We start from the raw sequence: 15,534 nt of genomic DNA, 5'->3' as shown, positions 1-15,534 counted from the left end.
GAAATATTTACAGGATGAAGAAAGAGCTGCTGAATCAAATGACTATGTTTATTTTTAACCATGACTGTCTTAGAATGTAGTTTTAGGCTTTACTGTTAATTTTATGGAAGAGTAGGTAAATAAGTCTTAGATTTAGTATTACTGTGTGCCATTTCTATATGTATAATGACTCCTGTGCTGTCTGCCCCATCTTGCTGGATAGAAAAAGGGACCCTACTGGAAATAAGTTGCTAAACTTTAGTTGGTCATCCTGGAGGAAATATCCATGTACATTCAGTGGTTTTATACTATGCCTGTAATGCACATGAAGAATCCAAATAAACTTACTTACTTACTTAATATATATAAACAATATCCCTCAATAAAATGAACTAATTATAAGGGGAACACCAAGTTGTGCTTGCCTTGTCAGATTGTTTTATTTGATGATCTAATCTTATGTTACTCAAACTATACATATTTCTTTTCGTTAAAGAACACTATTGTTGTTTTTGCTTCCTTCAGTATGACAAGTATCTCCTGTACCATTGTACTTGGCATCAAATAACGTGGAAAAGACCCATACATGGTGCCGACCCTTGACACCAAGAATATAAGAAAAGAACAAATGGCCTGTGTTTCAAGTTCTTCTAAAAATTGCATAATTCCATGAATATCAGCAATATCCATTTCTAAGGTGCCTGGTAAGCAAGTAACCTCATCAGTATAAGTTTGTATGTGAAGCACATTCTCTTTATAGAGAGAAAACACATGGCATGGTATGTACTGTGGAATAGAGGAGGCAATGGTCATGATGCAAGACAGCAGGACACTGGTTTTGGTCTGGGTTTCTTTATTGTCCTCAGACATATCACAGCCTTTGTAAGGGCACCTTAACTTTTGTGCACAGTTAAGCATTTGTGAGAATGACTATCCATGATAATGGAGTTCAGTTAAAGCATTCATACACTTTCCTCCTCAGTAATGTAAATAATACTTGCCACTCAGTTTCTCTTGGTAAATTCTGGTGAGTTGGCATTCACCGGTTTTGAGGATGATTGAATATTATGACTTGATGAATTCCTAACTTATCTATTATCTTTCAAGTAACCATTTTTTGGGAGGGTTGGGTCCATGTTTCTATGAATCATCTAAAAATTCTAACATAGCGTGATTTGCTTTACATTATGATTTAAGCAAATTTAAGTCTACTTGTTTCAATATCAACTACATACTCTAATCTTATCTTAAATGGTCAGTTTTTGGCAAATCCATTTCAAATATGGATAATCAGAAAAAAATATGTAAATTAGGTTGACACAATCAATTGGTAAATGATACATTTAGTTGACATCCTTACAAGGATATCAATATAGATATACTATATACAAAGTGTCTTGTAAATAGTCATATATTCTTGGAAATGAAAAATCAAGTAATTTATATTTGGTCAAAAATATTCTTAGGTTTAGTGGTGTTCATACCAGAGTTTATAAGTTACTAGACATTTCAATTTGAAAGTACCTGGGTGGCAAGTGGCTGCACACAAGCCATCCAGCACCGTCCCACTGGTTGCTGTTGCCATAACAAACAAACCACCCTCTTTATCAATTTGTTCTATTTCCAATTACTGATATTTATGTAATTACTCTATGTTTTCTTGCATTTTTCATAAAATGAATAAAACTTCATCTCTCCATCGCAGGTGTGCCTTGCTGCCTTGACTCAGTCATCTGTATCTGTTGCTTACCACCAAGAAAAGCTCATGCTCTGAAAAGCATCTGACTTCTGAAACTGACATGAATCTTCAATAGTACTCCATGCTTTTTTCACATTTATGTTCACAATATTGAGGGCATCTCATATATATTTGTATATTTATATATATATATATATATATATATATATATATATATATATATATATATATATATATATATATATATATATATATATATATATATATATATATAGAGTTCTTTGAAAGCAAACTTATAGCCCATGAACTAGATATGCCAACAGCCACAGCAATATTCCTAAAGAGGGGCACTTCCCTGAAAACAAAACATGAGCTACAAGGACATTAATAATGTCACATCCTGAAAATAACCTTATTACATACAAATATAAATATAATAACTGAACTTTTTTGAGAAAGTTACACATAAAGAATAAATAAATCTTTTAAAAGTTCAAACCCATTGTCAAGATTCATTCTTGATGTAACATATAGTAGTCAATTTAGGTAGTCAGAGGAAAAAACAGTTTTCTTAGCCTGACCACAGATCAAGTCAATACTATGAAACAGTCACTGAACAACAGATCTGTCAAGTGTGAACATCTACAAGAAATGTAGTAAGAAAGTTCTTACTACCCAAAAACAATAGTGAACAGGGAACCCTCTATTTCATTTCATTTATATTTTGTAAATATCTGAAATTACTTAGATGTGTATCATAGATGTAATATGCAAGTGGGTAATTCTGCTGAGCATTTCTACACAATGAGTTTAGTATTTTCCTATGGTATCTTCTGTATCATATATACAAGGTAAACAAAGTATACAAAAATAGCCAGCAAACAAGCTTGATATTCAAACCACATCAAAGCATTTGGAAACCTCTTCATGCCACTTGCTGCATTCATGGGCTCTGCAATAAAACAAAAATATTACTCATATAATCAGCTTCATAAACAAGAAGCAGGATATCGAACTCCAAAATTATTACACAACCACCTTTACTTATCATCATATACATTTATATTCAATCTACACCAATAGCTTGTGGCACAATAATCATTTGACTCCAAATACCTCCACTATGTCTGACAACACAACCACTTTCCATTCCTCCCAACAACCTAAATCATTATGTTCATTGCTCATTCTACCCAATACCCCCAAAAAATCAGTGTGGAGAGAGAGAGAGAGAGAGAGAGAGAGAGAGAGAGAGAGAGAGAGAGAGAGAGAGAGAGAGAGAGAGAGAGAGAGAGAGAGAGAGAGCAGTTGACTAGCAAGATACCACCACTGACAACGATCTACAGATTTTTTTTTTTCTGCGCACCATTTCCAAAGTGTTGAGATCAATGTCATCACTTCTTCAGAATGTGAGATGAAGCCTGAGACAAGGAGGGAAAGTCTGCAGCAACATTGTCGTGCAACTCCATGTGCTGGGCAAAGTCCCCTTGGCTCAGAACCTGCCGGCACACCACACACACGGCAAAGAGGGTGGAGCAGCCCCGCCCACCGTCCACTTTCCTATAGGCCCCTAGTACCTCCTGAGTGGAACAAAGAAACATTACTCAATAATTAGTAAGAAAACAGATCATTTCAACACTTCACTGCTCATAATGGTTTTCACTTCATCTTGGCTAACCTTACAGTGTAAAGACAAAATGAAGCAGCAGACATCAGATTTAAACTTCTCCATTGTTCACTCAATTTGAATTCAGCTAGTTTACTAGAGGTTAAGAAGAAAAAATACCCATTCTAAACTAACACTTGTCTGGCTTATTATAATAATATAGTGTATCTATCATGATGCCTGTTATTCATTATTCACTCAGGAATAGACCTTTTTGGTGTCTCATTTTCTGACCCTTTACTATAATGACCAAAGCAGAAAAGCCATTTACATACAAATGAATCAAGGTAGTTATTCATCTCTCTCAATGCAACTTTAATTCTTGCTCCACTTCAAACTGACAAGTAATCTGTATAACTTTTCCTCAAAAAAAAAAAATTTCATCTTTCACACTTTTATCTGTTATAACCACTGATTTAAAAGACCCTAGGCATGATATTTGCTTATCACTTTATGAACATACCTGTTGATTTTTTATGTCTGGAAGAAGTACTAGCAGCTCAGGAAGGATCTTGAGGAAGGTCTCCTTACCCATCATGCTCCTACAGGACTCATAGTACACTTGGCCTGACAGTTCTCCACTCCTAAGTTGGTTTGCCAAGTACTTGAACTGAGCAAACTTCTCCTCTTCTCCCTGGCACTCGTTCTGGATTGTCCTGATCAAGTTCTTATTCCGCTGCTCAAAGTCAGGAGGACGGGCAAAGGAGTACAATGATGGGGGCCGTGGTTGCTGTGTGAAATCAGTGGACACGGCACCTTCTGAAGTGGGTGAAATGGCAAACTTTTCCCCTGAGCTACTGGTAAAAGTCATGTCTGTGGCACTGAAGCCTGGAGGGACCTTGGGCTTTCCTGAGAATCCTGGGGGTGCTGATTTCTTTGCAGGTGATGACCAAGTGGAAGTCGTCAAGGGGGAAGGGGTAGGCGCTCCCAGGGTGGGAAAGGCTTCATCGCTGTCCATTACTGGTGGGGATTTTAAGGTACCAATTTTCAGCTCTGATTTCTTTCTTTCTTGAGTGAGAGACTCTTGAGTAATCATCTTAACATTAGAACCTTGTTGTGGAGCTAAAGACTCATAATCACCTAATTTCCCCATGGACAGGTTAATTTTTGGAGCTTCTTCATCATCACTATCATCAAATATATTGTGGAGTCCCAATGGTTTCTTCTTTGGTGCTGCTTTGGGCTTACTAGTGCCATTCGCTAAGCTACTCGGAGCTGTGTTTCCACCGCTACCTTGGTTGTTTTGTGTTGCAGGTTTATTGGGACCTTTCTTCTTTTTTTTACCTTTTGATCCCATTAAATTTTCATTAGGTTCGGTTGGCTTGGGCATGTGGTCTACACTGTGCGTCCAAGCATTACTCACTGGTATCGTGACACTAGAATGTCCATGATAATTCTGCATGTGTGTTTGGCTCTCACTATTAGGAGCTAAGGTTGGGAAATCCTTTGCATTAAACTTTTTACCCGGTTTTGATGAAGTTGTGGATGGGGCACCTAAAGAAGGCCCTAAAGATGGGAAGTCATTTGTAAAAACTTTAGTGGTTACCTTATTTGGTACACTATTAGAAGGCTGAGCCATAGCACTTCCCCACCCAGACGAGGACTGACCACTAACTTTTGTCTTTGGAGTAACAAGTGCTGGGAAATCCTCTTCTGGACTTTTTGATTTGGGTTTCCCACTGCCGGTGCTTTGAAGCGTTATATTGCTGCTGTGTGATATAACTCCTATTTGGGGCCCTGCTCCCCTGCTGCTATCTCCTTCAGAGGAAGGAGTCTTTGCCTCATTAGTTGCAGCAGGCACAGTGCGGTTGTATTGTATTGACACGTTACTGCTTCTAGAATTGGATCCCTGAGCATCACGGGAAGGCTTTTTAGTGTTGACCTTGAGATGAACTGATGTTGTGGGTGATGAAGGAGACTGAGATGTAGCCGGGGCAGCACTGACTGTAACACTCGTGGATCCTGATCGAAGTGACGGGAATTCCTCTTCTAAAAGGTTTGTTCTTCCTCTTGCCCTTATCGTAAATCTGTTTTGTTGTGCCAAATGTGTGGCCATTGACTTAGAGCCACTGGCCCCACCAGCCTCACCTCCTGATCCTGGGCCATTGCTATTTAATGACGGGAAATCTTGTACACAGTTTATATCTATTTGATGTTGGTTAGGAGGTGGTCTGCTGTCAACTTCATCTGGTATCCTTGAGTCTTCAAAGTCTCTCTCTCTATCCCTTCTGTAAATCCAATAGAAAATATTTACTTTTGTCATACTAATGATATAAACTTTCAGAATGTATGATTGTCTCACAACTATAATTCCTCTGAGCTGGTTGTTCAGATACAGTGTGCAGGTTAAGGTTTAATGTTATCTTAATATTTGATGAATACCAGGTGAAAAGACTGTGAATTAATTATGAATACAGAGAGAGAGAGAGAGAGAGAGAGAGAGAGAGAGAGAGAGAGAGAGAGAGAGAGAGAGAGAGAGAGAGAGAGAGAGAGAGAGAGAGAGAGAGAGAGAGAATAATCTGTGAGTAACTATGGTACAACATTATAAACTAATTATCATTACCTTCCACCTCTGCCTCCTCTACCCCTGCCCCCTCTGCTGCCTCGCCCCCCTCGCTCCTCCTGCCGGTGGCTGTCCTGTGGCCGAGGGTTGAGGGTGAACTCAATGTCCACAGTGCGTGCTTGTCTTGCTGCCTGTTTGGTCATGTTCTGACTGTGATTCTGAGTGCAGTGAGCTGGAAAAGAAAGGTTTTCATACAGAATCTGAAAACTGGTCAGTTTAAGAGAAAAATTATTCAGAAAATCAATTTAGGGAGTAAATAATAAACAAAATGATAACATAAGACCTTCTATAGAGATACAATGTAGAACATAATTAGAAAAGTTATCATTGAGTGCAACAATCTGTGTTCAGTTACATACCTTGTAAATCAAGTTTGGTTCTGAACACTGATGTAAACCGTTCCTCTTGGCAGTCTCCCTCTTCACAGAGATAGTGATCAGTCCGGAAGTGTTTCCGTAATGCATTGTAGTCACTAATGAAAAAAGGTTCATGTAATTTTATAGATTCTTCACCTGAAAGCTAATGATAACCAGCTTAAGATTCAATTTCAAGAAATCATCAAACCAGCACAATAAATGAAAGCTCAATTACCCAACTAGTGTAACTTACTCATAATATTGATGCGAACCATCAGCGTCACAAAAATGACAGAAAAAGTGATCCCGCCTTAAGTGTCGGAAAAGTTCATCATTATCCATGAACCTTGCATCACAGAACTCACACAGCGGGTGACCTCTGTGGCTGCGGTCGTCAGTGTCACCCTTGCGGCGATGCTGAGCCAACTGTGACCTTGAGTATGACCGCCGCTCATGAGTGAAAATCTACAAAACAAAACAAAACTTCTCTCAGGAACCTTCAATGAAGTTTTGTTGGTCAGTGAGTAAGCTGCTAAGTAGTTTAGTAGTTAATCTTGAGTTAAAGCTTAAGTTAAAAACAAACTGACAGAAAATAAAGACCACTTCACAGCAGTCAGCCTCTGTCAATAATAAATACACAGTGAGGAGAGTGTAATCATAGACATCACCGAATGAAGGTTATCCATATTAGAAAGCAATGCACCAAGCAGCTTGTGTTTACTGACTACCATCCCTGCAGGTGAGCTAACTTAGGCATCATGCTCCTACCACCCCCTTTCCTGAATCCAACTCATTGATATGCTCAAAATTTATCATTTTCATAAATTTCTAGACTGAAATATTTTCTATCCTGACCTTTGATAAAATCTTAAAGATATCATCATGAAAATAATAATCACATCAAAGTATTAACCTCTAAAAAAAATTTGTGGATACAAATATGCATGAGTGGTAATTGAATTGAAGAATGTCTTTCTTTCAAATGAAGGCTACTATTTGTGTATTACTTTTGTACTCAGTGTGTAAAACAAGACAAAAGCCTTTTCAATAAAAAAGTAGCTGACACCTTACTAAAGGACAGCTGGGAAAGACAGTAATAATCATGACCAAAGTGAGTCCAGATAAGAGGGATTTATGCTGACATTATGTTAGACGAAGCAAACAAGTGTCAAGTGGAAACCAGGGTCACAACCTTCTGTCTCAGTCAGGAACATCAAAGTTCTGAGTATTCTCCTCTTTCCCTGGCCCTGCCCCCATCCCGCAACAAAACATCCACAGTTGTGCCATGCCTGGTGCCACTCACTGCTCATTCATGGAAATCCAGCCACCTCAGAGAGATAAATTCATCAATGTAACCCCATCACCACTTGGCACACAGGAAAATATGGATCACAATGGATATATTCCCAACTCAGCAATACCCTTTAGTATAAAGATCAGCCACCAGCCAGGAATGCTTTTATGATATGAAAAAATAATAATAAGCAAATAAATAAACAAATAAGTGACACTAACATTAAGTGCATCAATCAGTTAGCTATGGATGGAAAAAAAATTGGCTAAGTACCTAAATCAGCTTAGCTTGTGGCAAATAAAGTTAAAAGTAACATTGTCAATGTCACTCATTCCATGCCAATCAACATCATATCAACCATAATTTCAAAACATGGCAGTCTTTAATCAAGCCCATCACAGACATGTGATAGGATATTCACACATAAGCTTATGTGCTATTTGCTCATATCATCATACCAAATTCTCATCTGAAAAGTAGGTACCTTTAAGTGGTCGACACAGAGCTCACAGTAGAAACGCTCGTGGTATTTCCTCATGTGGTCCTTGAGCTGGGTGAAGTTCCTGAACACTGGCATGTCATCACACGCTTTACACCTGTGCTCCAGCAAGAAGTCATAGGCTCTCATGACACCCTCGTTTTCAAAAAATATTGCATATCGACGTTCATAGTGCATGTTTCGGGTCTGGATGCTGACAAAGGGTATTACTTCCCTTGTGAAGACCACCTGGAAATATGCAAGATAGATAAGCATTCAAATATCAAATGTGATCCTGAGCAAAATCAGGTTCCACATGGTAATGATGCAGTGAAAATAGAGTGCATTCTAAACTGCCAAATGAAAATACTAACCATATAACTAAACAAAGTAGAAAACATTGTTTTGGTAGAGTGAGAATTTGAGAGAGAGAGAGAGAGAGAGAGAGAGAGAGAGAGAGAGAGAGAGAGAGAGAGAGAGAGAGAGAGAGAGAGAGAGAGAGAGAGAGAGATTGTTAGTTATGGCATAGTTTATTGCATAATACAGTGTCCTTACAAGCATGGTATTGTAGTTAGGTGAATGGTTCATGCTATACCAGCAAATGATATACAAAAAAAATATATTCCTGGAGAATAATGACTTATATATTTAAAATGTAATGTATCTGAAAAATAATCATAAAAACTTTTGAGTGATTACAGTATATTTCCCCCTCCTTCATCCACTGTCAGCATAATTACCCTTATCATCCTTTTATCTCTCACCGGACCCTTGACACCTGAAGTGTCATCATGTGTGGCAGCTGACAAAACATCTACATCCTGATGCAATTCTGCTACATGAAATAATGTGCAACATGGCACCTTTCACTCATGCAAATTTTCAATTAGATTACATTCTTATTTCAAAATTGAAATTAGGCCATTTTGATGGATTCTTATATATATACTGCTACACTAACATTTGTTATACTGGAACTTTGTGGACATGAAAGCAATGAATGACCTTGGCTAGCAACATGACACTAAGGTCTTATGTAATCAACAAATAAATGTTATGCAAACACTTGAATGCCTACTAGTGCTGAAAATTCATGCTGGAAAATCATAACTTACTATGACACGTATTATGTAAAGATTTGACACTCCAAGATATTTTGGTCATATATTTGGCAACACAACTCAGTGATTATGACAAATACCCAGAATAGCAAAACCCACTCTGAGAAATACACACAGGCTTGATACCCAAACGATACAGGTTTTCATAACAATACCCGACAAATACGTGACCAAAACATGAACCATGACTCTGAACATCTGACCACAACCACCACCACCACCAATACCTTGCTACCATCTCCAAATAAACACGGAAACAACACACATATGATATTCTCCCCCTGCATACTGAACACCCAGAGCAGCGTACCTAGAAACATTAAATAAATGACAAGAGCTAGTAGACACCCTGGGCACCACCACCACTGCCTACACCAACCCCATAGCAACCAGCCAATAACCACAGCCACAACTCACCTTGGACATTTCTTTCCTACATATGGGGCACTCGTTCCTGGCACAGAGCACCCTCATCCTGGTGGAACACTCGTAGCACACAGGATGGTCACACTCCCCGACGCTGTACACCTCGACGGGCCTGAAGCACACCACGCACACCTCATCCTGCACATCCCCAGGGCATCCCACCACCTCAGGACTCTTGGATACATTTCTAGACATGATGCTAAGGTCTCAGTACCACCTCCTTTCTACTGTCGCCCTCAGCCCAGTGGAGGTGTTGGCAGTGTTGTTGTGAGTGGCTCGTGGATAGGTGGCGCAGCGGTGCCACTCAGGCGATCCAGTACTCCTCCTGTGATGGCACGTGTAGCCCTGACACTCGACTCGCCCTGTGGCATAATAGCTAGCTGGAAAAGTGACCTATAATTTGTGGGCATGCAGAAAGGTGGGGACTAAAGGATAGGTATGTAGGGGAAGTAAAAGTGTCGGGTAATAAAGAGGAGCCGTTAAGAAGACTAAATACTGCAATTACACCATCACTACTACTACTACTACTACTACAACTACTACAACTACTACTACTACTACTACTACTACTACTACTACTACTACTACTCAAATAACATGAGTAGATAGTGAAAAAAAAGTATGCGACATAACCATAAATGAATGTTAAGGAAATAACATTTTATCATTATCATTATTTTTAGGGGTAGAGAGAGTCAACAGTCTTCCTTAAAGTTGCTGTATTTCGCCTTAACAGACCGATGGAATAACACTTTTGGAGATTATACATTTAAACACGTATTAGTTTTTCCCATAGAGTGGACACCAAGGAGGGGTTATATGTACAGTCTGGCAGGGGGAAGGAAGCGCGTGGGAAAGCCTTCCCTTATCTGCGTGACATAATCCAGTACACATGCTGACGTACATACCAGATGACAGAGTGATAGCGGTGGTCTCGATGGGCTTTGCGAGGAATGAATGATTTAGTTTGGTAGTGCCCATTTGCAGTGTTTTTTTTTTTTTTTCTTTTTATGGAGTAAGGAAAAATTATATAGTTTTTTTTTTATATGCACAGTGGCGATTTTTGTTTTTGTCTGGTGGTTATAGTTATTATCATTATCATTGTTGTTATTCATTTACTTTCCTGATTTTTCGCATTAATCCCTTCAGGACAGGGACGCATTTTTACCATGAGTTTGGGTATGATTAGACGATCTTATTTACATTAGGAAGGGTTGATGGAGGTCAGAAGATTAATAGCTAGAATCTTCACTATTTCAATTCCCACACAAGTTTCTGAAGCTGTATAAAATCAATAAATACTAAGCAGAATGAATATGAAAACGCGTCATAACACTGAAGGGGTTAATTGCATATTTGTTTTCAATACGCGTTTGGTATCCACTCCGTCCACTGTCTTGCTGAGTGAGTCATACAGCCACACATATTCTGGCCAGTGTTGACAGTACCTATAGATCACATGATGCTGCCTCCGCGCACCCCTAGACTGGCTGTGTCGATGTGTGTCCCAGCCCCCTTGATCCCCTCCTCTAGTGGCTGTGGAGGGACGCCATCTGTGGGGCAGGAAACTTATTCTCTTCAATATTGGGGTCAGGGGAGGTTAATTTAAAGGGTCTGCACGTGCAAGGCCCATCTGCTGTCTGTTGCTTATTGTTTTGTTTCTCTTGACGGGATTTAAAGGACATAGCTGAGATTGTTGAAAAAAAAAAAAAATCACTTCCATTCCTATCGATCAGAGAAATTTGCGTGTATTGAAGGAGTGTGAAGACCTAAGGGGGTGAAAAAATGGACCAAAAATTTCATACTAGAAGGAGGAATGTTGTCTTCTAGATGTTGTTGTCGCCAGTTTAATATTGACGTGTGTGTGTGTGTGTGTGTGTGTGTGTGTGTGTGTGTGTGTGTGCAAGTTATGAAGGTGGACTATAGCGAACTCTGGAAAAAAAAAGAAAGAGTCAAATTTCACAGTTAAGGTTGAACTGAATAGGAAAGGAGAGGGAAGCAGAGATAAGTGAAGAGCGAGACACCAAAACACGGCAGGGAATGACAGGAATGAGGGGCGAGTTTAGTGATGGTAGAGTCATATGAGAGAGAGAGAGAGAGAGAGAGAGAGAGAGAGAGAGAGAGAGAGACCAACGGGAAGATCTTACATTCATACGAGTACAGTGTATGACTTGTACTGAAGCGGTCTGGAAGCTGTGGAATCCAACTTAGAAACATCTTGTATTTGGAATCATAATGTTAAATCTTAATATCTGAATGGAATCCACACTGCAATAAATGCTTCAAAGTACAATACTGATGATTTCTATCCACGCGATCTTGAGGAACGGAAGTGTATGCCAAATATTGATTCAAAACTTAAAGAAAATAATAAAAAAAAAGTAAACAGAAATATAATAAACAAACTATAGAATTATAAAAAATAAAGAAAATGACGAATAAACAGAACAAACAAAAAATTAAATCAAATAAAAACAAAATACAAATCACAGCTACGTAGTTTAACTTTGAAATCTTGATATAAGTAACATTGTAATTAATGTTTAAAGATAGCCATTCTTTTCCAGTACCCTCACACCTCTAGTAGAACAAAAGGTGCTTGTTGCGACGTCTTGGCAGAGATAAGAGGGAAAGAGACGCGAGCTACGGGTGCTTCATCACAAGGTGACAGGGTGGGCGGGGGAGGTAAGAGGCAGCAGGAGTGGGTGGGTTCGTTGCCGAGGTTGGGCGAGTGCCGCGAGTCCCTCATCAGGCAGGGGTTAATCGCTCCTTCACAAGTCAGTAGAACGGAGGAGAGGAAAAACTAATGGCGTCAACACGTGTCACCTTATACTGGCGTGGAGTGTGTGTGTGTGTGTGTGTGTGTGAACATGGCGCTGTTTTGATGTGAGATTGGTCTTTTCGTAGCTTTCATGATTGTAGTCTTCTAAAATAAATGAATAAATGAAAAAAAAAGTTATGTGATGCACAGGAAAAGACTTACTTGATCCTTTTACTGCTGTGGTCGTTAATCACTATGTTTTCTAATGCTGGGAAAGCTGTTTGTATGACGACACGAGAGAGAAGAGAGGTAAAACAAATAGTTCATTTTCTCTTTCTATGCACACACACACACACACACACACACACACACACACACACACACACACACACACACACACACACACAAAAAAAAAATCAGAACAAAAAGCAGCATCTGAAAAAAAAGTTATTGTAGGTATTGAAAGAAAATTTGTGTAGCGGTGAAAAGTGAGGAATGAGGCAGCGAAGGCACGAAATTAACCCCTACATAACTGTCACGGATTTTTACCATTAGTTCTGGGTATGACTGGGTGATTATATTTACATTAGAAAGAGTTTACCGAGGTCAGAAAATTAATGGTCCAGAATCTTCACTACTTTGATCCTCACATGAGTTTCTGAAGCGGTATAAAATCAACAAATAGTAAGTAGGATAAATATGAAGACTCGTCATACTAGTGACTGCTCAGATGACAAACACCTTAGCACCAATTTGTTCATGTCTTTGTGGTTATTGTGAGGAAAGACTAAGTGAAGTGATGATTGCTTCTAAACTTGCTGATAAAAGAAACTCAGTATATCGTATCTAGTATTACAGCGTTTAGTAGCCACGATCCATATTCTCTCTCTCTCTCTCTCTCTCTCTCTCTCTCTCTCTCTCTCTCTCTCTCTCTCTCTCTCTCTCTCTCTCTCTCTCCGCCACCCTGAAGGAAAAATCTAGATGGAGGGGAATGTTTTTTTCTTTTTCAATAAGTGGCTGCGAATCTTTCTGACCGTGAAAATGTGTTATTAATGAAAAGAGATTGACCGTGACCTCTCTCTCTCTCTCTCTCTCTCTCTCTCTCTCTCTCTCTCTCTCTCTCTCTCTCTCTCTCTCTCTCTCTCTCTCTCTGAAAATAAATTCTAATCTGCAAATCTTGCTTAGAAAATAGAAGTGTGGGGTGTGTAATGAAACAAAAAGCTAGATATAATATATATTTTACTCAAATGATGCACTGAACATCCCCGCCGGTCTCCATCAACACATTATCATCGGGACACCGCCTTCTGCTCCAAGATCAAGATTAAGATACATAATGAACTTTAAATGAGAGTCTGTAAGTTCTATGAGTCTTAAGCTTACAAGAGAGAGAGAGAGAGAGAGAGAGAGAGAGAGAGAGAGAGAGAGAGAGAGAGAGAGAGAGAGAGAGAGTAGTTTACATAATATTACCATCTTGTTTTATTTTGTTGCTTTTTCTTAATTTACCAAGAGTATTTCAAAACAAGATATGTGTTGTGAGTCATAGTTTGCTAGTGTTGATGTGCCAAATGTGCTGCAACGTGGAGGCAGGTTGGCAGTCCTGATCCAGCCTCTTTGTCAGGGATACCAACTTATCTCCGTCGCTTCACTGAATTTCATGTGCAATGGTGAAGATCGTTAGAATGTTGTCATGGATTAACTTTTTACAGCATTACTTCAGTTGTCATTCGTAAATTATCAGGTTATCTTTTTAATAGTATATTTCTCTCAACTGCTTCCCAAAAACAGCTTTTCCAATGTAGCATTTTTTTCAGTTTCTTACAAATACCTCTTTCCAGATAGCTTACACTAAGTACCCTTTCTTTAAATAGTTATCTTCCACATGAACACTCTCAAACATTCTTTCTCCAGCCTACATCCACCAGAGGGCTTCCTTCCCCGCAGTGGGTGGAGTCCTGCCCGTAAGTGGATGTTATCTTGAAATGACCTCCAATACGACGCGTCATCAATTTTTCGTGACTTTTATTGAACTTTAATCGCACCGCTGAGTCGAGATTACTTAGGTTACTCTGCCTCAGTATACACCAAGCGGCGACAGTACTTTGAGTCGTATGATCGGGTTATGTAAAGATGAGAGTCCCTCGCTGTGTCCGGTGTTTTGTTCTCCTCAGCCCCAACCGTGTAATCATTACCGCCAATGAGCCAAAAGACTTCCCGTTTTCTTCCCACCCTCTCCCTCTGTCAGGTGATGAGCTCAGTACCCACCACTGCCCCCGATGCTGCTTCCCCTGATGGCCTTATGATTACACCTTCTCGCATTTCTTTTATTGTGTTTGTTTTCTCATAGAGCGATTTCTTCTTTTCTTTTTTTTTCTATGACCTGCGATTTATTTTTTACTACCTATTCTTGTCTATTTTTCCTTCTTTTTTTATATGGCGATTTTGTCTTTCTCTTTTCCGTTTATCTATTTTTAACAACCTCGGATCTCCTTTTTTTTATTATTTACTTATCCCAAGTGTGTGATTTTTCTCATCTTCCTTTTTTTTTTTTTATCTAGTTTAGTTTTAGCTTTTTTTTTCTTCTTTTTTTATACGAACTCATGATCTTTGAAATTTCGTTCCATTCCGATTTACTTTTTTCGCGACATTTGCTTTCTTATCTTTTTTATCTTAAACTCCTTCCATTAATCACAACAACAACGGGAGTGTGGACGACAAACAACAAACATCACACTCAACACACAGATTAAGAACCACTCAGTTATTACTCGTCCACTTCACTGTCAGCTCTTACCACCACCACCACCGCCACCACCATGCTTCCTGTCTCCCTCGTCTTCCTTCCCACGCATCACTGTCCTGCGCCAGCAAGTTGAGTACTGTAAGTCACTGTTAACTCGTCTACAACATCGCCTCGAATGCCGCTGTTAGGATGTGGAAACTTTAGTGGCGCGTCATGTTGTGAGAGGTTACATGAGAGAGAGAGAGAGAGAGAGAGAGAGAGAGAGAGAGAGAGAGATGTACTAACAGAAGAACGTATGTGTGTGTGTGTGTGTGTGTGTGTGTGTGTGTGAATTGATAACCATCAGTGTTCCCAACTAAACAGTAATTAAATGTAGTATAACACATATTTCAACATTACAGACAGTGTACACAAAAATTTATATCATTCTACCCTTAAAACCAATTAT

General features: G+C 39.2%; 1 protein-coding gene across 1 annotated transcript; it reads right to left on the bottom strand.

Moving 5' to 3' along the window:
* Positions 1-400: 400 nt before the first annotated feature.
* On the bottom strand, positions 401-9,902 carry LOC123515491 (E3 ubiquitin-protein ligase ZNF598-like). Its single transcript, XM_045274099.1, has 8 exons — positions 9,574-9,902; positions 8,042-8,284; positions 6,517-6,728; positions 6,267-6,379; positions 5,908-6,079; positions 3,808-5,572; positions 3,045-3,258; positions 401-2,630 (listed from the first exon to the last, which is right to left on the bottom strand). Exons 1-7 carry the CDS (start codon positions 9,775-9,777, stop codon positions 3,073-3,075), a joined length of 2,895 nt encoding a protein of 964 aa, XP_045130034.1. The 5' UTR covers positions 9,778-9,902; the 3' UTR covers positions 401-2,630; positions 3,045-3,072.
* Positions 9,903-15,534: the final 5,632 nt, after the last annotated feature.

Source organism: Portunus trituberculatus, chromosome 39, assembly GCF_017591435.1.
Source record: "Portunus trituberculatus isolate SZX2019 chromosome 39, ASM1759143v1, whole genome shotgun sequence".
Classification (NCBI taxonomy): Eukaryota; Metazoa; Arthropoda; class Malacostraca; order Decapoda; family Portunidae; genus Portunus; species Portunus trituberculatus.
The sequence above is the reverse complement of the archived record's forward strand: the minus strand, read 5'-3'. Positions and strand labels throughout refer to the sequence as shown.

Coding starts and splice junctions, on each gene's coding strand:
- LOC123515491 (XM_045274099.1), bottom strand. CDS start 9,777: ATGTCTAGAAATGTATCCAAGAGTCCTGAGGTGGTGGGATGCCCTGGG. Junction 6,080..6,266: donor AACCAAACTTGATTTACAAG/GTATGTAACTGA, acceptor TTTCTTTTCCAG/CTCACTGCACTCAGAATCAC. Junction 3,259..3,807: donor CAGACATAAAAAATCAACAG/GTATGTTCATAA, acceptor TGTTCCACTCAG/GAGGTACTAGGGGCCTATAG.